Genomic DNA, 22392 nt, shown 5'->3' with positions numbered 1-22392 from the left:
CAAAGCTTAGGTTAGCTGATTTCTGGACTAAACCCCACATTTGCATGTCTCCTTTGAGCCGTCCAACAAGTGTGTAACTGGACACACATTTCTTGTTTTGGAGTGTTTCACGTCATCGAGGATCAGCAGGCAACATTTGTACAGGCTTTTTATAATGATGAATTTTGATTCCCCTGCACCCGAGCTGTGTGTAAAACGTTTAGTAATGTGTTGGGTTTTTGGCTGAACTGTTAGCTTAATTACCAAACTAAAAGGTGTATTAACTATTAAGCTAATCCTCTAATATGAAATGCAGGACCAAACACAACGGTTACTTTTTTTTAAAGTCATTTTTTTCATTTACAAATTGGCAACTATTACAGTGTTTGGTAAAATGTCATTCTCTTCTCACAAAGATTTCCGTTTTGGGTTTTTGTACCAAAACTAAAGAACAAATGTGTGTTATTTGTGTCTCGTGTTGCCGCCCGTGTTTCACTTTTCTCATGCAGATTTGGGCCCACTCACTGTGGAAGATGTGAGGTAGCAGCTCACAAACCAAGCTCTGACCTCTTGCTGAGACCTAAAGATGGTTACTACTGAAAATCAAAAAAACATTCAATGAGAAAAGGACTGAAGTGAAAACTGTTCCCCTTCTGGCAAACTGGAATATTCGCAGTGAGCTGGCCATGGTCTAGATTTAAACTGTTGAGTGCAAACAGCTTTTATAAGTAATGTGTCACGCTACCACACCCTTCTGTTCCAAATGAACTTATTTATTTTTCTGTTTTGCTTTCTTTTATGACCAATAAATCTGTAATGAGACAAAAACATTGTTCTTAGGTCATTTCTTTACTAGAGGAAGGTTAAATAAACAGATTTTACAACCTTTATGTAAAAATGCGTCTTGACAAGAGCAGGTTCATTAAATGTTTATCAGCCTATTTTTAACGTTCACTGAAACAGAACTGATTTATATTCTGACAAATCTATGGAAACACAATGGGAACACAAGTCCTGATTAAAGTTAACATTTGCAGCACACTTATGTTGTCATCGTAACACAATTGGTTCCACAGCGAAACCTATAAAAGGCAGGACCAGTTCTAACAGATGTCATTTTCACGGGCCTGATCTGATCGTTTCATGCTCGTTTAATCAGACAAAAAGCCACCGACTCTGATTTTCTCTGATCAGAGCTGAGCCACATGGTGAAATCTCAAGCTGTTCCTAGATAATTCAGGTCTGCCGCGGTCGCGTCGGGCCCAAGACAACCGACAGAGAGGCTCTGTCTTTAACCGCACACAGAGAAAGGGATGGAGTTTGTGTTGATGCTGTTGGCATCTACATTATGACCTGTTGCTCAAAGTCCAGTCGAGCCTTGATGCCAGTTTTGGAGGAAAAACTAAACTTGGCTGAAGTTCCAAAGGAGCAGAAAAGCTGTTTCATGCGATCAGAGAAAATTTGTTTTTGTCCAATTCTCATTAAGCTTGTTTGGCCAAAGATTTGTAAGTATTATAAGAATAACTGAGGATACTATTGCTTACAGTATTTAAAACAAAACAAAGATTTTCAGCTTGAGTCCCGTTGGGCAGCTTTTATTTCATTTCATCTTGTAGTCTTCAGGCCTGTGGAGAAAACACAGGACAACACATTGTTATTGGGAGGCATAAAAGTTTAGAGGGAAAAACATGGATTAAAAAAAAGTGACTAAATTTAAGAAACTATGCTCATCTAATTTTTTTTTTGACCCCCCCCTTTTTTTTTTAAAACAAGTTCAGATGCAGCATCCTCTTTTTGTTTCTCCTCTTTCATTTCTAGCTAACATTCGCAGCAGATATCTTATCAGTGCATGCTGTATCGGTAGCATAGCTCCAATACAGCATGATACCAAGCAGAAAAACGTGTTATCAAACATAATGGTGCTGCTATCAACCACAGCAGTATGTTTATGTTGTCTGGGCGCTTTGTGTGTATTTTAAAGGAGTGGTGGGGGCACATATCTAATAATCATCCCTCGCCTCTGCTCCAGCGATCTTCTGAGAGAATATTAATTATGTGTTTAATAAAGGGTAACGATTGAATCGCCCTCGATGACCTCAACCTTAGCGCCCCCTGACACACACACACCCACGCACACTTGATCAGTAAAATGAGTAAGGCAGAGCAAGAGTGAATTTTAACTAGGCTGAGGCGCACGTCTTAAATAAGCCAGGATTAGTTTGACCTTGACAGCTGCACAACAACCAGGCTCAACACACGAGCTGATTGGCTGACAAGACAGAACCAGTAAACAATGAGGAGAGGCTCATTTATCACCTAGCGCACACACACTGACAGCCATGCTGAACGCAGGATAGACATGCTGTACATATCTATACGAGGTGCACACACAGCAGTAACAGAATGATTGCATTGAGACCTTAATGTTGACTCATTTCATTTTATATCACATAAAATCTAAGTTATTCAGGTCAAATATGGCTTGTGTTGTTTAAATTTAAGTTTTTATATACAAGTGTCACTCCACCAAAATTTTATCTTGTAATAACTAATCATGCACTTAACAAGTGTTGGGTGTGTTTGACAGGCTTGAGTAGCACTAAATGATATATTGTTTGTAGTGTACTGAAATGTATTTTTTTTTTTTAAAAAACAGCAGCAGCATTTTTACCAAAAACTATGATTGGGAGCATTTCTTTATTTGCATATAACTCGAAGTTCAAATGAAAACTAGAATCCAACAATAAAAGCTGTTTCTGTAGGTTCTGGACATATTGCTGATGATATCGGAATAAGTTATTTCTCATATTCAGTAAGGCCTCCATTCACCTCCACTGTATTGTGAAATCAGAGGCAGACACCAGAAAACTCAGGTGAATCCAAGTAAAACAATAACTCATGCAGGGACCGATATGAGACTGAGAGGGAATATAACATGCAACAGCAGTCTAAATAATTAAAGGTTAGTTGCATTCTCCGTATTGAACACGATGCTATAAATGGCATTCATGCCACCCGTGCTGATCTAAGTCTGAGTCAATAATTAAATAATAATAATTCTCAGGTCAAGCAGCTGTTTAGTTCATGTGCGAAATGTTTACTACCTTGAGAATCTAAGCTTTCGATTCTAGTGCCTGACTGGGGAACTGTTCCTGTGGAGAGCAGTGACCCTGACCAGAGCCGGCACCTGGACGATGGACAAATAAATGGATGTGTTGGTGGATCAATGGATGCAAAGGCTGCTGCTGAGCAGCTGAAGAGAGAATGCTCTCTGCTAACCCGTAAGAATGAGGTTTACTGCAGGTGAGAGCTTAGAAATGCAGCAGCATGACATTATCCTGCCAGCAAACTGCGGGTCACAGTGTCAGTCTAATCTCCAACCTGAAAATACGTGAGTCAGAAAAACCATGAATATGATTATAACCAGTAACAGATGCTTTCTCTATGGCGCGCTCGCTCTGCAGAGAGACCTTGTAAATCCAGTAAGAGAAAAGGACGGAGTTGACTCTCCCATGTGTCTTTTGTGGCATTTGATGATTTCTGCTTTCTGGTTCAGTGTCACCATGTGCAGTGGCCTTCCTTTACATCACGGTTTGTCTGTACAGCTCAAATGGCACTCAAACCGAGTTAGATGAGAGACTACAGCTCATATTTATGTATCAAACTCCTGAACTAAGTGGCCATCCAGCCAACAGCTGGTTTTTGTTTGCTGTGCATAAAGTGACAGCTCCTATCCACCCATACAAACCCTGAGCTTTCTACACCTTTGCACCCATGATCCACATGCAAACGGTTTCTGGCCTCTGTAATCGTGTCATTTTTTAATACGTTGGTTGTGAAGGTGAGGATATTTACAGACTCGTGTTACACTGCTGTTGTGTGGAGGGTATCTGTTTTTTTTTTTGGCTTTCCACGTCAGACTGTGCGCCTGTTTGTCCTTTGTGTGCCATCATGACATTGGATGAGACCGAATCTGACCTGGATTTGGTGGAACATTTCTGAAAACAAAGAGGTCTTTGCTGTAAAATAACAAGAAACTTGCTCTGTTGTCTCTGCGTGAGCTGCTTCGTCTGAACATTGAGACATCTGGAAAGAGATGACCTGTTAAAGCTGTCAGAGATTGTGTACAATAACGGAGCTTTGGAAAATAAATGGGTACCACCTGCACTCTGTGCACAGTTAGCTGTCGCTGTGGGACTTGTGTTGATCTGTTTGCCCGTCTGTCAAATGCCCGCGTTTATGTGAACAAGGGCTGGCAATCATTCACTCTACTCTCACATGTGTCTGTGGTTACAGTAAAAACATTGCATCACAATATTCTCAACATGAGGGGAAAGTGGGGGCGGGGGGTTGGCCTGCTTTCTGATATGAATTCATTTAGGCATCTGTTGCTTAGTAAGACAAAACAATACGGAGCTGCATCTGTAAGACGGCCTGAACTGTCATCTGCTAACAAGCTCTCGCAGAATGAGGCAATGAGCCAGTCCAAATCATCCATCCACACTCATTTTACTGCACTGGCTCATGAACAGAGACACACCACCTAATGCGGCTCAGCTGTGAAAGTCTACAGCTTGAATTAAATCGCTGCTAATGATTTCTAAATAGGTTTTCATAACAGTGCACAATCCAAAACTTTGACTTGATGGTGTGTTTCAGTACACAGAACCACGTGATCAACATCTACGATCCAAAGAATCGCAACATGTCGACCTATGCTACACCTACTGAAAAACAGAGCACACGTTCGTCTGGCTCATCAATACAAGACACAAAGATCTTCAAGTGTGTTTCATTATTTGTTACAAAGTTCCTCAAAGATGGGGGGTGGGGGGATTTTTGTATTTAAACACAAAAAGATAGCCTGCGTGTGTACATACGGAGTCCACAGCCTGGGGAAGGCATCGATCTCCTCCTGGCTGTATTCGCTGAGTTTTCTGGGGATCTTTCTGGGCTGAGGAAGTTCCTCTGTCAGGTTGGCTCGAATGTCATCTGGCAGTTCCTATTAGGGGGTGGATGTACGAGACATTGAAGAAATTTTAGGCAGAACACAGAGCTCCAAAGAAAGGAAACAGGATGAGGAGGACACGCAAATAAAAAGGCAAATATATTGAACATATATAAAGAAACCTCATTTCATTCAGATATTCTCCTCAGAGGCTGGAAAGTGTCAGGGTCTGTCACTTTCCAGTGTTAAGGATCTCATTGTTATTCATTGCAGCTGGATAGTTGCCAACAGGTTCATTTAAGGCTACGGCTACACGAAAACGAAACGAGGGTTTTTTTTAAAACGGGTACGAAAATTATTGCGGCCATACGGCAACGCTGCTGTAAAGACTCAGGTCCAGACGAAAACGATGAAAAACGATGCAGTACACACGAAACACCTCTAGGTGCGCTGTAAGCCACCCCCACCGGTTACACCAGAACAATAGAAGAAGCAATGCGCATGCGTGTACGCCCCTACTTCTACCAGCGCGAAGCTCACGTTGTTCCTTCAACAACGCCGCTGTAGTTAGCAGTGTCTGCAGCAGTGCTGCTATCAATGTTGTGGGGTCCATGATGATCGCTGTCTGTCCTTGTTGTGTTGTCTTCTTCTTCCGGATTTTGAATGGAAGCCGCTTTTTGTTCTGGTCACTGACATATGTGTATACGTCACTGCGTTAGCCATGTGGCTGTGCAGATGTAAACAAATCCGTTTTCGCTGTAACAATGGAAACGAAACGACACCGTTTTCAAATCTTCCCACTCTGGAACCCGTTCTCAAAAACTATCGTTTTGGGGTAGTGGGAACGCCGGCTCCGTGTGGCCGCGACAGCCAAACGATAAGAAAAAGTATCGTTTACAGTGAAAAACGTTTTCGTGTAGCCGTAGCCTAAAGGCGAAGTCAAATGTTCAGACGATTAGACTAGGAAACTTTCAAAAAGTACTCAAAGCAACGGTACACTGAGTATTCTCAGTTGCAGATAACACATTCTCGTGCTCAGGAAGCTCATTCCCAATCAATCCAGGAAGCGTACTTCACACTTAGTTCAGCTGGTAAATATCCTATCAGGATAGTGAAAGTGAAAGCCATCTCTCCTCTAAATTCTAACACTGCAAAGTCATGTGTTATCAGTCAAAATATAAAGATCTGATCTGCTGTGACAAATGCTTGGAATTAATGACGGTGTTCTCACAGTGATGGTAATTACATCAGTCAATATTTGAACACTTGTATGAATTAACACCCTGCCAAGCACTTTCTTATGTTTAAATCCATCTCAGAAGCGGTGGTGGGAGATTCTGGTTGTTATGACGTAATACTGAACCAATTAAAATGCTCTGAGTGGTGAACTGCAGAGGGAAAGAAAGAAATAAATTTAACTGCGCCAGTAACAGAATCCACGAGTTTACTTTCAAATCAACAAGTTTGGCTCCTTTTTTTAAACTGAAAGGAAAATTATTGGTCACAAAAGACTTGAATTTGTGGGTTTAAAGCTGTGTAGTAAAGCGATATCAACTTGTAAAACAGTTGTGGTCGACACCACCTCCCGAGGGAGGTATCTGTTTTCGGTCAGGTAGCTTACATCTTTTAGGATTTTTAGCTCAGCAGCTTCAACAAAAAAATAAAACAAAGCCATGAGAGCAAAGTGAAGCAAAGCATAGTAAAGCTGAGGGCGGCTGCACAGGCGGGGGATCTTTTCAGTTTACACGTAGATACCCTTTAGCTTTAAGTAGACTCTGCTTGGTAGAAGGAGACAATCGTGTTAAGAAATAACTTATATTCGCCCATATGAACCACAAAGGTGAAAGAGTAACATCAAAGGAGAAATTATGCCCTTTTATTTGACCCACTTGACTCCACTCTGTCCCCCTCTTCCTCAGGGTCTGCCTCTTTGAGATCTGTAGCACTTTGAGTTAATTCTCAAATGCTCCTCCATCTGCAGTTCAACCTCCGTATTATGTTTAGGTTTTCAGCAGCTAATGTTCAAAACTGTTGCTTATTTGGGAAATATTTCACCTATTTTCGTTCTTGTGACAGCAGCCATCGGTGATGTTCTCAAGGTGCATTCAATGACAAAGGGGAAATCAGCACTTCTACCATCCTAAAAGGTAAATAGTGAAACTTTAAAGGTGATAGAGAATGGTTGAATGGGGCATTAATCCTTGTTCTGTGATGTGATATGTAGCCCAAAAAAAATTGGTTGGGTCTGTAATGGCTCAGAACCTCCCTAAAAGGCTCTCTGAAACAGCTGTTACTATGCTGGGTTTCGAATGCGTCGTTTGCCCTTATTGGCGTCGTTTCAAAGCTTATCTGGCAACCTCATTATGAAATGCAGGTAGGTGTTGGCGCTATTCGGTTGCCGATGCTTGATTGGCTGCCCTTGCTCTCACTGAAAACCGAGCTATAGAGTAATACACTGACTGAAAAGAAAGCTCATCAGAATCAGAATTTGTTTATTGCCATTGTTAGTGAACAGTGTTCAGTGTTCACTAACTAGGAATTTGCTGCGGCGTAAGGTGCAAACATGTAACATAGGATATAATAATAAAAAATAAAGAATAAAAATATATGAATATAAAATGTAAAAGGTGTGTACAACAATACACAGTATCCAATATACAGAGCAACAACAGTGCAGCTTCTTTAGTGCAATTTTAATGACGGTAAAGTGACTGGGGCAGGTTATGAGGGGATTATGAAGTGTTCATAAGTCCAACTGCAAGGGGGAAAAAACTGTTTTTGTGACGGGAGGTTCTGGTCCGAATGGACCGAAGCCTCCTGTCCGAGGGGAGTGGTGCAAATAGTCCATGTGCAGGGTGAGAAGGGTCAGCTGTGATCCGACCTGCTCGCCCCATAGTCCTGGAGACGTGCAGGTCATGGATAGATGGGAGGCTGCAGCCGATCACCTTCTCAGCGGAGCGCACACCTCGCTGCAGTCTGTGTCTGTCCCTGTCGGTACTGACCCTCTACTGAGCAAAATTCCGACTGAAGCCTGCTCGGAATCGTGCAAGGTTTGTGAAACTGTACTCCGTGAAATGCGCAGAGCAAAGGAAAAGTCGGCGGTTGTATGTACAGGGGATGCTGTACAAAATAAATAAAGGCCATTGATCGCGAACATTGCTTTCCGGGGGAAGAATATGTAACGATCGTAGTCCGCTGGAAGGCACACCAGTTCCTGTTTCTTGCCGAAGGGGCGTGTCTGAAACGGGGTGGCTGTGGATTTGGGTGTGGGGGGGGGCGATTGCTGAAAAAGGGACATCACTTTTTCACAAAAACGGATTGGCACTTTTTCTGGGGGATATTCAAAAAAGGGGAGTACTTGAAACAGAGGTTCTGACACTTGCTGGCACTTCGTGTGTACTCTCCACAGCGGGGAGACTCAGAACTAACACCAAAAACGTGAAAAAGACGATTTTGATTCTCTATCCCCTTTAGGGAACGGCAATAAGATTGTAAAGTGACCGCAGTTCGCTCTGCAAATCTGAGAGGTATATACGGCCCAAAACAAAATGCCAGGGGTGAGTTTTTGAGTTGGTAGTTACTTCAGACAACCAAATATATTCTCTCAAAAAGTGACATTTTTTTCCAAAAATATGTTCCTTTTAAGGAAACCTGCACAATGATGAAAGGTGGTGAAATGTGAGTCAGTGTAGCCAATCTCATTATGTGCCCTCATTTTGCTTGTACTTAAAACTTGGACTTGGAGATGCCTCGAAAAGCTTGGTTTGGTACAAATGCGCTTTATGTAAAAGAAGATTTACCTCATGTGGTGAGAAAACCTACAGAGAGACAGGAGCTCAAATAAGACCCTACAAAAGGACTTCCTCAAACTAGTTGTCCGGAGCCCGGACAGAAAAAAATAAAATAAAGGGGGCCCCTCCAATAGTTAGAAGAACTATGAAGAAGTTCTTCCAGTCTGAAAACACTCAGTTAAGAGTAGAGAGAGATGAGGTGAAACGGAACTTACATCTTCAGGAAAAATGTGTAATCGCTGCATCATTGTGCGCCGGTGCAGATTTCGAGGCAACATGCCGTAAACCGCCAACTTCACAATCTGGAGAGAAGAGACAAAATGAAAAGCACGACGTGCAGTCAATTAATTTATTCTTATAAAATAAAGTCTATTACCACCTTCACATACTGACTCCATGTGCTTCTTACATTTTCCGCTAAAATGCAGCCGTGTTTTGCGACTTGAGGCAGCTCACGCAACCTGGACAGAGTTACTAGAGAGAGATGTTGAAAAGAGGCCATGCTGACAAGCCATTCCCTCTGTGCAGTTCCACTCCCCCCCCCCCCTTCGCTCACCAACCTGCCAAACTTCCCTTTAACTAAATCACCATCAGGACACGCGTCCGCAGACTGACGTGAAACCTGCCTCAGCAGCAGAGCCAACAGCAGAGTAAATGTCTCTCCTGGAACTGTCAACAGCAGACTGGAGACCACAACAACTCATTCACCTGATTCCCACATTACAAACGCAGTTTTACGGTCCTGTTATTAGCTTACACCAGATGCATGTGGGAAAACAAATACCAAATTTGGCTGGGTAGCTCTTCTTGTGTTGTTGCAGCTGAATGTTAAATGATTCTGAACAGGCTTGTTGTTGTTGTTTTTTTTGTGTAGCAGATCAGCGTTTAGAGGAGCAGCCCCTGAGGTGCTCTGAAATCTCTGAACAGGATTTTTGCATGTTGTTTAGTTGGGATCAGTCAAACACTGATATGTATTTACAACAATAACCTGATTTAACGTTAAACAAGGAAATCTAAGTGTACGGTGCCTTTTATCTGTGGTAAAAGCAAACATAGCTCTACACTGCCGAAGTGAAACGTCAATCAACAACCTGAAAAACACAAAGACTCTCCGTGTTACTTCAGTTTGACAAATAAAACCAGTGTTATTTTTGATTTTTCGTTTTCGAGTCCTTGTCTGAATAGCTCCTGACTGTCTCATCTTGTCTGTAGGCTTCAATCCCCCTCATTAAAAAACAGTTCCTAACACATACGGACACGCAGTTTTCAAAATAAAACGGCAATCTTAAGGGATAAATTAGGCGATTTGCTGGGGATTGGTTTAAAGTGCAGAATACAAAATTTGATTGCTTGACTACATTTCCCAAGTTTAAAATGAGGGGAAGAAAAAGTCCTCCGGTGCAAAAGCATGGTTCACTGATGTGTTCGTGCTGAGTCTCTGGACAGTAATACAAGTAAAAACAGAGAGCTTTAACAACTGGCTCTTGAGTGGTTTTACTCTCCCTTTTATAAAAAAAAATAAATGTAGTGTGGAACACAGGGTTCCAATTCCAGCTGGCTTAGTTAGTTTATACCAACAAGCTCTGTGCGTAACTATCAATCTTAATGTCATGCTGAGCTCGACACTTCTTTTAAACCAGAAAAGAGTCGAACCGTGGAACCATGAATATGCAACAGAACCAAAATCTCAGGAATTATCCTTAAACTGACAGCAAACGCTACCTTCAGCAGCGCAAATCCACTGCCACTTAATCCCACTTCTCTGCAAGAGTCATTAATATTCAAATACGTATGAAGAAAGGGATGAGTGTCAAACCAGGAACCGCCTCCTCTGCTCTGCGGGTGGGCACACACTAAATGTGTACTAATCTCTGTGTGTGGGGTCTTAAATCATAAATAATGAATGAGGAAAACATGTGGCGCAGGTTATGGAGCAGCGACGCTACTGACACCAAAAAGGTTAACAGAGTGTGGCAACACAGCTTACAGCTTTCGGGTCCTTTAGATGAAGCTGCGTAGCTGTGACTTGTTTAAATCCACCCGGGTACCTTTGGAAAAAGACAAAGCCGTGTCAGTCTTACAGAGAACAAGATTGGATCTAAAGAACTGCTTTCTTTTAAACAACAGAAATGCATTAGCATTTTAATCCTTTCCGCCCAGCTCAGGAATATCCAATCACTTAATGCAAACTTTACTGCGTGCCCCTTTAAAGTACCACACTACTGGAGATGTACATTTTAAAGAAACATCGACCTTTGCTAATCATTTTGTACAGTGTCCTCCATCATGTTAAAGAAGCAAGTCTAGGTATCTTATCCCGCCATTAATGAAGCGATAAGCCCAGCTCTGTAATCAAACACCTGGGAAGCCAATTGTCTCAGACATCACGGCTCCCTGAAATGAAGGGACTGTGTATAAAAAGTGTTGTAATTTCTACACGGTGGAACTGAAATGTATGAAAATTACTTTAAATTAAAGTCTGGAATCTGCAGTTTAATCACGTCTGAATTGTTTCATGTAGAACTTTACACTGAGGAGCAGAGCAGGAGTTCAAAGAAGAATGTGACTTTGTCCCAAACATCACGGAGGGCATTGTCCACGATGCATTTATTTAGCCTATTTTTTTGTTTGTTTTTCTTGGAACAATGGTTCAAAGGCACTGAAGATGAAAGACAAACTGCAAGCAAAATAGAGACATAAATTTGCAGGTAGTATCATACACTTACTCCGTGTGTGACGAGTAGACTTTCTGCTCCCACTTATTTCCAGAGAAAGCAATGTGTTTGGAGTTTATTACCACCACGTGGTCTCCACAGTCACCTGTGAGCACAGTGCAGAGTTCTGCTTTATACATAGCGTTTTCACATTTTAAAAATCAAATTTACTCTAAAGGAAGTAATTGGAATTCAGTGTTTCCCGCAGCGCATTATAGTCAAGGCGGCCGCCTTAGCAAACTCGCACTTGCCAATGTTCCCAAAAAAAAAAAAAAAAAAGTAATAATGCTTTGCCAGGCTCAGACATTAAAAGACAGCATTGATAACATTGAATTGCGACACCTAATGGTTGTTAATGTAAATAAAAAAGTGTTACAGCTCTTAAACAGCTTCGTTATTGCTCTAACAGCCCCCGTCCCATTCCAAGTACACCCCCACCCCACCCCCACCCGACGGAACGCTATCCGCGCAAAACCCCTGGTCCCGGCCGACGACTCACCACCTTGACTAAGCAATTTCCTGGAATTTCTCACTTTTGCCCAGATTTGAGAGCTGTTACGTTAGAGATGAGAGATGAGAGATATGTATTTTTGGTTTCCATTAAGATACTGAAAATAAAACCGTGCATCCTCATATTTAGCATTTTAAGGAACAGATATTTACTTTGTGTTCAAGCTGCTGCTAGATTTGTCACCTTGATTTGCCGCTACCATCTTTACGGGGTAGTTTCTACAGATTGAAATACAATGAACATTTTTGAAAAGATTGAGAAAATTTTTCTAAGATTGAGAATTTTTAGAAAAAGTGACATGAAACAAAGATTCATCTTCAACTCTACATCTAGGATTCTCAGCGTTTAACTTGAAGGGGCAATAATGAGAAAGCTTATCCTCTGCTGTCACCGTGTGGCCGTTTCATACAAAAACAAGCATATATCAAAGGATGGTTGTGTTCACTAAACCGCGGGTTTTATGTAGTGTAAGATGTTGTTAAGTCAGAAAAGCGTCACAGTTACAGTTGTGGTTTATATGAGCTTCCTGTGATCCAGATGGAGCCCTTACTCACTCAATGCATGGTAGATAGGCTTGTGTTTCCCCTGTAATCTAACAGAACACATAGTTGCGATCTTGCCAGGCGGCTGCATCCTGGCATCAATGAGGAGCCAGGAACGGGCGAAAGTCGCCCATTGCTGAGGGAAGAAAAAGAAAAGAGTAGACTTAATAATGCAACAAGCCATTGACCATCAGACTGTAAAGGACAAATGAGAGGCAGTACTTTATATGACTGATATATTTTCGTGGGAGACGTGTAGTTTCCACACGTAGTTGTAGGAAAATACAGGTATAGGTAATAACGTTAAAAGCTGGCTGGTTTAGTTGGCCAAGGTGCTGACATAATGCATGCTGACTTGCTTTCAAATATAGCAACAAGGAAAAATGACGACTGGAGGCAACTACTAGAGAGATTTAATCAACTCCAATAAATCGTGTATTTCCATCTTTAAAAAAACAAACAAAAAAACATCTGTAGTAAATATTTGGCTCCAAAATATCCACAAAACATTTCTTCAGGTTGAATTCACCTGGCAGGTATGACAGTACAGAGAAGTCAACGTATAACTTGTATTGGTACCGGTTTTAGAATGATAAAGTCTGGCACACCGTATATTGTTGTTGTTAACAGTTTACAACACACTCGAATCTCGGGTGTTCTCCTAACGACTGGCGGAGCGGTGCTAGTTCGTTAGCTAACCGTTATTCTACTAGAACACATTAGCCACTTCACACGTACATACGTCCAAACTGCGCGTTAAAAACAAAAGTTCGGCAAAAAAAAGTACAACAATTACCTGAGCAGATCTGGAGAAACTTGACATTTTGACGACGCTACGTGCACATCCTCATAACATTTGACCCCCAACGTGAGATGCAGTCCGTTTGGTAATTTTGTTCGGCTGAAACACGATCTGAAACTTCACTGTTCCTGGAGTGTCTCCAGGCTAATCTTCATTCGACTGACGTGGTGCAAAGTTATTATTCCACCGTGTTTGTACATAGTACATTTGAAAGACAACCTTTTAACAAATCGTATAATTATTTGGCTTTCTGTTTTGTTTTCGGGAGTAATTTATACGTCGCATCGAAACGTAGTGATCTCACTTCCGTTCCGCGACAGAGAGAGCGGGGAAATTTGACAGTTAATAGTAATTGACAAAGTAACATTACTGTCGATTTGTTGTTCGGTAGAAGGGGTCTCGTCTGTGGGAGTTTGGCCTTTTGTTCTCCAAACTATTAAGCGAAGATGAGAACGTTAGAGGAGGTGCAGGCCACGCTCCAGATTGCCAAGCTGAAAGAGGAAGATTTACTCACAACAGTCCACTGTCTGTCATTCGGGGAAAACGTTTCTTCTGCAGACTACTGCCTGATGGAGCTGGACGACACGCTGTGCAAACACATCGAAACTGGCCAAAGGTAAAGTGTTGATAATGTGAATTAAAAACGCCTTACGGGACATGTATGTTCTGTGTTGTTCTGTTCTCCTCATAAGATCTGATTGTTGTTTTTTTGTGATTTTATGTTTAGTGTCAACACTGATTTCGGAATATAGCATCTTCAGAATGCTGAAATCTTAATGCTATTCAAATTTCCCTAATTTCAATAGGTCTAACGAGTGGATATTCTGCATTTTAAGTGCCTAAATAAACTTTCAAAGTTGTTGCCACTTTATCCGACGATGAAGACTAATCAACTCATCATTTCAGCAGGCTAATTTAAGCCTAGTACCCAAAAATATCTATAATTTTTTTCTAATTCTGGAAATGTTTAAGGTGATGATGATTAAAGCTGAAAGCAGCTCAACAACACGTAACACCTGAGCAGCAGGATGGATGTTCATGTGAGTGGTAAACTATCACTTGTACTTGTTAAAAATCTGGTACAGTCTTCCAAAAGATGTGAGACAGGCCTCAACTCTGACAATGTTTAAATCCAGGCTGAAAACAGTTCTGTTTAGCTGTGCATATGACACCTGAAAGTATTTTATCTGCATTCTTCACTCTTAATTTAATTAATTAATGATTTTTTTTTTAATGTTTTATGGAATGATTTTATTTGCCTTCTTGTGATTTTAAGTTGCTGTAATGCACTTTGAATTGCCTTGTGTACGATTTGTGCTCTACAAATAAACTTGCCTTGCCTTATTTTTCCTTGTCACCAGCCTCATCATTCGAGGGGATAAAGATGAGCGTGCAGTACTTTGTAGTAGAGACAAGACCTATGATCTGAAAATAGCCGACACCTCCAACCTTCTGCTGTTTCTACCAGAATGCAGAACACCAGACCAACTAAGCAGCAGCCAGGACAGCTCTCATGTAGTTCACGCTCAGGTCTGAAAATCAAACACACAGGTGTCTTCTTGTGACTGATGAGCTGGTTCCACATACACACACTATGGAACAAATGATTACAGCTGATGTTTGATGTCCTGCCTCTGTTGTAGATCTGGGGATTCTGTAACAGCTACTGGGAGCTGAGGAAACAGCGCCCAAGGCTGAAGAAGCTGAAGAAGCTTTTAATGGAGAATCCTTATGAAGGACCTGCTTTAGCAGGGCAAGAGGAAAATACCGAGAACAGGGTGAATACATCTCACTGTGTAATCCTAGGTGTATCCCACTGTGAGCAGTTCGATTTAAACCTTTACTCTGGGGATAACCTTCTATTTCTTGTCTTGTCTTGTATCATTTAAAATGACTTTGCTTAGATTAACTTTGCATGTTAAAACATGTTTACTACAAAGGATATATCTGCGAGGCTATAGTATCGGTTAGTAATCCGTTGGCTCTGTTGGCAGTACACACTGCAGGATCTGTTGGAAAGGATTCAGGCCAGTGAAGAAGAGATAAAGTCCCACCTGGAGACCATCCATGCCTGTCAGATAGACGGTAAATGTTTTCGTTATTATTCCTGCATTGGCATGTGCACGTGATGAAGTTTATTTTACTCTGAGATACCAAGCCGATGTTTAGAGGGCGTCTTTCTGTTTTTCTTCCAGGCTACTGGCGTGTGCTGGACTTTGACTATGAGATGAAGCTGCTCGGTCATGTGACCCAGCTGGTGGATTCTGAGTCGTGGTCCCTCAACAAGGTCCCCCTTCAAACCAGTCTGCAGGAGCTGGCCCCACTGGAACCCAGGTAAGTTAATAAGTGAGATCCTTCTGCTCAGGTTAGGGCGGAAACACCTCTCTGAAGCGGAGGTGTTTTAAGGTAAGTTAAGATTTGGGAAAGAAAGCTCTAGATCACATAACCAAAGAGGTGTCAGTGACTGCCAGAGCATCTGCTTTAAGGCTGGTTATTCTTTTTGAAAATGAGTAAAGACTCTTTTCTCTTGCTCATTCGCAGGGAGATGATCGAGCACTGTTTGAACTGCTACGGGAAACGCTACTCTGAAAACGGTGAAAGAAAACAGTCTGCGAAGATGCAATGATATTTCATTGGTAAACTGGTGGTAAAATCTCACTCAATATATGTATCCTCCTTCCTCTGCACAGACGAGGTGTATTATGCATTATATGAGGACAGAGTGTGTCGGGGCACGGCACTAATGCTGCTGCATAATGCTGTCAAGTTCAACCTGAGGGAGTTTCAGGAGGTCTGGCAGCAGAGCGTCCCAGAGGGCATGAGTACCAGCCTGGAGCAGTTGAAGGTGATTGTCTTCATTTTATACAGAATTCTGGGGGCAAGAGATATGATGAAGATTCAGAATGAATAGAATTTTTTAACTAAAGATGCACACATTTAACTCCCTTTTAAAAGTGTTTATCCTTGTCTCAAGTCAGCCTGCATGTCCTTGTAGTTGAGTTATTAGTTGCCATGTTTTAGTTTCCTGGTGGCTTTGTAATTCTTTCAGGGAGTCGCACTGGTGGACCGCACCTCCCGCCCAGAAACTATCAGTCTGCTCCAAGTGGAGGATCTCCCAGAGGACACAGCGGAGCGCTTCAACCACCTCTTCACACTCAGAGAGAAATGGACAGAAGAGGACATCACACCATACATACAGTGAGTATTTTCTGTTTAGGAAATATAATGAAGAAAGATATCAACAGGTGGGCTACCTGATTTCTAATCTGGTTCCTTTCTCTTCTTCTTCTCCAGTGACCTGTGTGGAGAGAAACAGACCACCGGGGCCCTGCTGACCAAATACGCTCGATCGTCGATGCAAAACGGGCATAAAGTCTTCAACTCCAGACGACCTGTGGCCACATGAACACGTCAGCTGTCAAGCAGCTGGTTCTCTTTTTGTTACGTTTATTTCCAATGTGACTATTTCAGCAAATCCAAATTGGTTTGTTGAAATATTAGCATTGAGGACACGAGTCACCCATCTTTCTGTGGTAAACTTGTACAGTGTGTGGAAAATGAATAAAAATATACAAGTGATCAAAGGTTTTTGGCTCACTTAAAGGTCAATTTGGGGCTCTCATTTAATTTTGTCCGTTTTAACAAATTATTCACATAAAAAATAAGTTATTGAAATATTACCACATTGTTGGATTTCTCTGTCTTCTATTGACTTGTATCTACTTAAGTTTGACAAATTATTAACATCTTCAGTAGCCTAGCAAGCCAGACCCGTACAGCAAAAAGCTGTACAGGGGTCTAGTGAAGCTGGATAGCAGTGTGGGCGGGATAAACGGTTGTCTGTTAAGTTGCCTCTGCACCAGAGAATGTCTAATGGAAGAGAACTGCCACTCTCGGTAACTTCCGGTTTCTGAACTGGTGTCTCTGTCCATGTGAGGGCGCTCGCGGGCGAGTCCAGAATGAATGGGGGTCTATGGGGGTTGCACCCTAAAAATCCACTTTTCTCAGGATATAATTTTTTGTCAAGTAATTTGAAAGTTGCATTCAAAAGGGGGAACTAAAAAAAAATACACTCGGCTGAATATTGCATTTTTGAAGTTCACTTATCTGTTCTAAAAAGCCGTTCAAAAATGGTGATGACGTCACAGATTGCGTACGTTCTGCTTTACGGCAAGTTCTGAGTCACTGCAGAGAATGTCTAATGGAAAGTTTATACCAACAGAGCTCAGTTTGAATGCATGGACACGTTCAGTGAGTTTGATTTTCTTAATAAAACAAAGGACTAATGAATAAATTGACTAAATAAGTAACACTTGTTGCATGTAGTATGAAAGATAATAACACAAACTTAAGTAAAGATTCCAAAAGTAGGCCCTTGTTGTGAAACATATATTTATTAATGTCCTAAAATAACCTATTTTACCAACCTAATCTAACAAACCTAACTAACCCCCTAATCTATCTACTAACCCCCCCCTACTGCCACTGCAATTTACAGTCAAGCTGCAGAATTCAGGCCGTGAAGGAGGACAGCTTTCTTTGAGCTGCTAAGGCGCCTTGAGGTTTGAGCAGCCTCCTGTTCCTCTCACGTATTTCTGCCCCAAGCCTACACATAACAATTTTTTTTTATTGCAATTGCCTCTAACAGGCTGGCATGCTCTTGGTGAGCCCTAAACAGGCTGTTAAATGCCCCCAGCTTGAAGAGAGCGCTCTCTAATTTTTTCGTGATTCCCTTGTGTGGCCAGAAATCGTTGATGAGCCTCACAAACTCCCCCTCCAACAGCTGGATGGCTGCGAAAAAATTATCAGACGGCTTCATCAAGTTTGCCGTTGACGTAAATTTTTTGGCCTCCAGGAAGGGGTGGTTGGTGCTTGCTGCAGCATAGTTGTGGTCCTGGTCTCTGGCACCCATCAGCACCACCTCACATTGGGGACAGGCCTGGACTACTTCCTCCTGCTGGAGGACCCGGATGACCCAGCCAGCCACATAGTGCAGGCCCTCCTCTTGGAGGCAATCACCAACAGTCTATAAAGTAAGGGAAATACAGTGTTACATCAAATATGAGCATGATCATATGTGGAATGTTTGTTTAATGTGATTCATGACTGTAAAGGTGTGTCAATGCAATGTTTTGTGTTGTGGAGATGACCTTGTCTTCCACAATGTCCGACACCACCATCTGTTCCCCAGCCTCTACCTCTCCTGGGGCCAGTGAGGTCGGCGGGGCTGTTGTGGAGGGGATGGTGTCATCAGACACTGTGGCCAGGAGCGTTGGTCTTGGCCTCAGTTTGTCATTGTTACCTTCACTTTTTTTCTGCCTTTTTCTTGGTGGGCAGGCAAGTGGTGGCGGGTTGGCGCAATCCACCAATGTAGGGACGGCATTACTGGTGAGTGCCGCCCTTCCATTGCGCTGTTTGAAGCACACACACACGCATGCATCAGTAATTGCATTTATTTAATTGAAATGGTAATTTCATTCCAAATGCACGACTCACTTTTTCCAGGTAGCATTCCTCAAAATGCAATTGACATACCACGTACCCCCCCTGCATTAACTCCTCATGTGACATTGTCAACCGCAGGTCATTCCGTCTCGTATTAATGAGCCATTTCCGTCTCCTCAAATTGAAACCTGCATTAGAATCATAATTTTCCACTTGTTGGTTCTTCACCAACATTTTTGTCCTTTTTGATTGTTGAACCATCTTTGTATTAGAACTTACATAAACTATTTACATGAGTCAATCTCCGGGAGAATTTCCCCTAACGCCTCTTCCTTTCTTGATCTCTACAGCTGGACCTTGATGCTGTGATAAGCCTTCATCTCCTGCCTCCAACCCCTTATTTTGCTATTGGTTATTGTTCTGTCCTCCACTTATGTCCCCCCCCCCCACTGCTCAATTCTTTATTTGGAGTTGGTCTTTATTTAGTAACCCATCTTATATTTTTTCTTTACTATTGGTTATTGTTCTTTTTGTTGGTTGTTATTGCTAGTTCTTAATGTTCTTTTTGTTGGTTGTTATTGCTAGTTCTTAATGTTCTTTTTGTTGGTTCTTATTGCTAGTTCTTAATGTTCTTTTTGTTGGTTCTCATTGCTGGTTCTTAATGTTCTTTTTGTTGGTTCTTATTGCTAGTTCTTAATGTTCTTTTTGTTGGTTCTTATTGCTAGTTCTTAATGTTCTTTTTGTTGGTTCTTATTGCTAGTTCTTAATGTTCTTTTTGTTGGTTCTTATTGCTAGTTCTTAATGTTCTTTTTGTTGGTTGTTATTGCTAGTTCTTAATGTTCTTTTTGTTGGTTGTTATTGCTAGTTCTTAATGTTCTTTTTGTTGGTTGTTATTGCTAGTTCTTAATGTTCTTTTTGTTGGTTGTTATTGCTAGTTCTTAATGTTCTTTTTGTTGGTTGTTATTGCTAGTTCTTAATGTTCTTTTTGTTGGTTGTTATTGCTAGTTCTTAATGTTCTTTTTGTTGGTTCTCATTGCTGGTTCTTAATGTTCTTTTTGTTGGTTCTTATTGCTAGTTCTTAATGTTCTTTTTGTTGGTTCTTATTGCTAGTTCTTAATGTTCTTTTTGTTGGTTGTTATTGCTAGTTCTTAATGTTCTTTTTGTTGGTTGTTATTGCTAGTTCTTAATGTTCTTTTTGTTGGTTGTTATTGCTAGTTCTTAATGTTCTTTTTGTTGGTTGTTATTGCTAGTTCTTAATGTTCTTTTTGTTGGTTGTTATTGCTAGTTCTTAATGTTCTTTTTGTTGGTTGTTATTGCTAGTTCTTAATGTTCTTTTTGTTGGTTCTCATTGCTGGTTCTTAATGTTCTTTTTGTTGGTTCTTATTGCTGGTTCTTAATGTTCTTTTTGTTGGTTGTTATTGCTAGTTCTTAATGTTCTTTTTGTTGGTTGTTATTGCTAGTTCTTAATGTTCTTTTTGTTGGTTGTTATTGCTAGTTCTTAATGTTCTTTTTGTTGGTTGTTATTGCTAGTTCTTAATGTTCTTTTTGTTGGTTGTTATTGCTAGTTCTTAATGTTCTTTTTGTTGGTTCTCATTGCTGGTTCTTAATGTTCTTTTTGTTGGTTCTTATTGCTAGTTCTTAATGTTCTTTTTGTTGGTTGTTATTGCTAGTTCTTAATGTTCTTTTTGTTGGTTGTTATTGCTAGTTCTTAATGTTCTTTTTGTTGGTTGTTATTGCTAGTTCTTAATGTTCTTTTTGTTGGTTGTTATTGCTAGTTCTTAATGTTCTTTTTGTTGGTTGTTATTGCTAGTTCTTAATGTTCTTTTTGTTGGTTCTCATTGCTGGTTCTTAATGTTCTTTTTGTTGGTTCTTATTGCTAGTTCTTAATGTTCTTTTTGTTGGTTCTTATTGCTAGTTCTTAATGTTCTTTTTGTTGGTTCTTATTGCTAGTTCTTAATGTTCTTTTTGTTGGTTGTTATTGCTAGTTCTTAATGTTCTTTTTGTTGGTTCTCATTGCTGGTTCTTAATGTTCTTTTTGTTGGTTCTCATTGCTGGTTCTTAATGTTCTTTTTGTTGGTTCTTATTGCTAGTTCTTAATGTTCTTTTTGTTGGTTCTTATTGCTAGTTCTTAATGTTCTTTTTGTTGGTTGTTATTGCTAGTTCTTAATGTTCTTTTTGTTGGTTGTTATTGCTAGTTCTTAATGTTCTTTTTGTTGGTTCTTATTGCTAGTTCTTAATGTTCTTTTTGTTGGTTGTTATTGCTAGTTCTTAATGTTCTTTTTGTTGGTTGTTATTGCTAGTTCTTAATGTTCTTTTTGTTGGTTCTCATTGCTGGTTCTTAATGTTCTTTTTGTTGGTTCTTATTGCTAGTTCTTAATGTTCTTTTTGTTGGTTCTTATTGCTAGTTCTTAATGTTCTTTTTGTTGGTTCTTATTGCTAGTTCTTAATGTTCTTTTTGTTGGTTGTTATTGCTAGTTCTTAATGTTCTTTTTGTTGGTTGTTATTGCTAGTTCTTAATGTTCTTTTTGTTGGTTGTTATTGCTAGTTCTTAATGTTCTTTTTGTTGGTTCTCATTGCTGGTTCTTAATGTTCTTTTTGTTGGTTCTTATTGCTAGTTCTTAATGTTCTTTTTGTTGGTTCTTATTGCTAGTTCTTAATGTTCTTTTTGTTGGTTCTTATTGCTAATTCATGTTCTTTTTGCTAGTTCTTAATGTTCTTTTTGTTAGTTCTTAATGTTAGTTAGTTCTTATTGTTGAATCTGTGAATAAACTTGCCTCGTTGCAGTTTAAATGTGACTCTCAATCTGTGTTAGCTCATGATGTCGCCTAGACTATATTCCTCATTTAAGGAACTTGTGTAACTTATGTGTAACCCCACTGTGTCATAGGGCAGGTGGTTAATTCAAATTAAATTCAATGGCTTACAACAAACCCTATCTCTAAAGATCATCGGATGATTAGAAATCAATGAGAAGACACTTTTCCATATGTGCAATGGCATAAGCGAAGTCCTAAAAAACCTTAAGTCCCAGGTGCAGCCCTTTAATAAGTCACGTAGCCTATGATCATTTATACAGGAGCAATAACGTTACCTTTTTTCGTCCTTTGGGAATGAAAAGAAGGACCATCCTTTACCACTATTTGAACAATTAATAACTGCACACTTGCGAGGCATTTTATCTTTTATTCCGAATGGCGGAATAAAAACGATTGTTTAATATTATTGAGCGGGACATTTACTGTACTTTTTAAGGTCGTAATACTAAACCATGTATATTGACACGTTGAACACACGAATAAGAGACTCAAATTCCATTTATACCCATGTACTTTCACAATACATATATAACGATCTGAAAACAAAAGTGCCCGCAGGAAGAAATAAGTTACTATACACAAATATTAACTTAAATATTAATAGCGGGAAGGTCCTCCTTAAGATTCTGTTTCATATTCCATTCTGGACATCCACTGCTTTGGCTTCAGCTGCCATCAAACGGGGTCTCTGGTCGTAATCAGTCGCATGTCCGTCACTGACCAATCAGCATTCATTAGCAGAATGCTAGCGTGTTATGGCCAACAACGACCCAAACTGAAAGAAATCGAAAGGACATAAATACTCATTAATTCGACTTTCGACCTATAATCTATATTGAACTTG

At 40.5% G+C, this 22392-nt stretch overlaps 4 protein-coding genes across 4 annotated transcripts in view; 1 reads left to right on the top strand and 3 right to left on the bottom strand.

Moving 5' to 3' along the window:
- Window positions 1–809: 809 nt before the first annotated feature.
- mrpl13 (mitochondrial ribosomal protein L13) lies at window positions 810–13462 on the bottom strand. The gene is made up of 7 exons (XM_075465159.1): window positions 13282–13462; window positions 12498–12621; window positions 11445–11538; window positions 10706–10766; window positions 8934–9020; window positions 4860–4981; window positions 810–1604 (listed from the first exon to the last, which is right to left on the bottom strand). The coding sequence occupies exons 1-7, from the start codon at window positions 13306–13308 to the stop codon at window positions 1580–1582; spliced, it is 540 nt and encodes a 179-aa protein (XP_075321274.1). The 5' UTR covers window positions 13309–13462; the 3' UTR covers window positions 810–1579.
- Window positions 13463–13606: 144 nt separating this feature from the next.
- Window positions 13607–16860, top strand: dscc1 (DNA replication and sister chromatid cohesion 1). The gene is made up of 9 exons (XM_075466618.1): window positions 13607–13903; window positions 14649–14817; window positions 14931–15065; window positions 15282–15372; window positions 15483–15621; window positions 15829–15881; window positions 15978–16132; window positions 16337–16485; window positions 16582–16860. Exons 1-9 carry the CDS (start codon window positions 13734–13736, stop codon window positions 16691–16693), a joined length of 1173 nt encoding a protein of 390 aa, XP_075322733.1. The 5' UTR covers window positions 13607–13733; the 3' UTR covers window positions 16694–16860.
- Window positions 16861–17763: 903 nt separating this feature from the next.
- On the bottom strand, window positions 17764–21946 carry LOC142379836 (uncharacterized). Its single transcript, XM_075465155.1, has 3 exons — window positions 21824–21946; window positions 18438–18698; window positions 17764–18313 (listed from the first exon to the last, which is right to left on the bottom strand). The coding sequence occupies exons 1-3, from the start codon at window positions 21857–21859 to the stop codon at window positions 17894–17896; spliced, it is 717 nt and encodes a 238-aa protein (XP_075321270.1). The 5' UTR covers window positions 21860–21946; the 3' UTR covers window positions 17764–17893.
- Window positions 21947–22237: 291 nt separating this feature from the next.
- The window catches only part of LOC142379834 (carboxypeptidase Q-like), a 32724-nt gene continuing 32569 nt past the window's right edge, over window positions 22238–22392 (bottom strand). Inside the window, exon 11 of the mRNA XM_075465151.1 lies at window positions 22238–22323. Within this exon, the coding sequence (XP_075321266.1) occupies window positions 22283–22323 (41 nt within the window). The 3' untranslated portion in view covers window positions 22238–22282. The remainder of the gene's footprint in view (window positions 22324–22392) is intronic.

The sequence above is a fragment of the Odontesthes bonariensis genome, chromosome 5 (assembly GCF_027942865.1).
Source record: "Odontesthes bonariensis isolate fOdoBon6 chromosome 5, fOdoBon6.hap1, whole genome shotgun sequence".
NCBI classification, from domain to species: Eukaryota; Metazoa; Chordata; class Actinopteri; order Atheriniformes; family Atherinopsidae; genus Odontesthes; species Odontesthes bonariensis.
Note: the sequence above shows the minus strand (reverse complement) of the source record. Positions and strands in the feature narration are given on the sequence as shown.

Excerpts from the sequence above, each read along its gene's own strand:
- mrpl13 (XM_075465159.1), bottom strand. The coding sequence starts at position 13,308 with ATGTCAAGTTTCTCCAGATCTGCTCAG. Across the intron at positions 10,767-11,444 it reads GTCTACTCGTCACACACGGA|GTACCCGGGTGGATTTAAAC; the intron begins GTAAGTGTATGA and ends CTTTTTCCAAAG. Across the intron at positions 4,982-8,933 it reads TACACATTTTTCCTGAAGAT|GAACTGCCAGATGACATTCG; the intron begins GTAAGTTCCGTT and ends ACCCCCTAATAG.
- dscc1 (XM_075466618.1), top strand. The coding sequence starts at position 13,734 with ATGAGAACGTTAGAGGAGGTGCAGGCCACGCTCCAGATTGCCAAGCTG. Across the intron at positions 15,373-15,482 it reads CCATGCCTGTCAGATAGACG|GCTACTGGCGTGTGCTGGAC; the intron begins GTAAATGTTTTC and ends TTTTTCTTCCAG. Across the intron at positions 15,882-15,977 it reads GAAACGCTACTCTGAAAACG|ACGAGGTGTATTATGCATTA; the intron begins GTGAAAGAAAAC and ends TCCTCTGCACAG.
- LOC142379836 (XM_075465155.1), bottom strand. The coding sequence starts at position 21,859 with ATGGTCCTTCTTTTCATTCCCAAAGGACGAAAAAAG. Across the intron at positions 18,699-21,823 it reads TTCCCAAAGGACGAAAAAAG|CGCAATGGAAGGGCGGCACT; the intron begins GTAACGTTATTG and ends TGCTTCAAACAG. Across the intron at positions 18,314-18,437 it reads CGGACATTGTGGAAGACAAG|ACTGTTGGTGATTGCCTCCA; the intron begins GTCATCTCCACA and ends CTTACTTTATAG.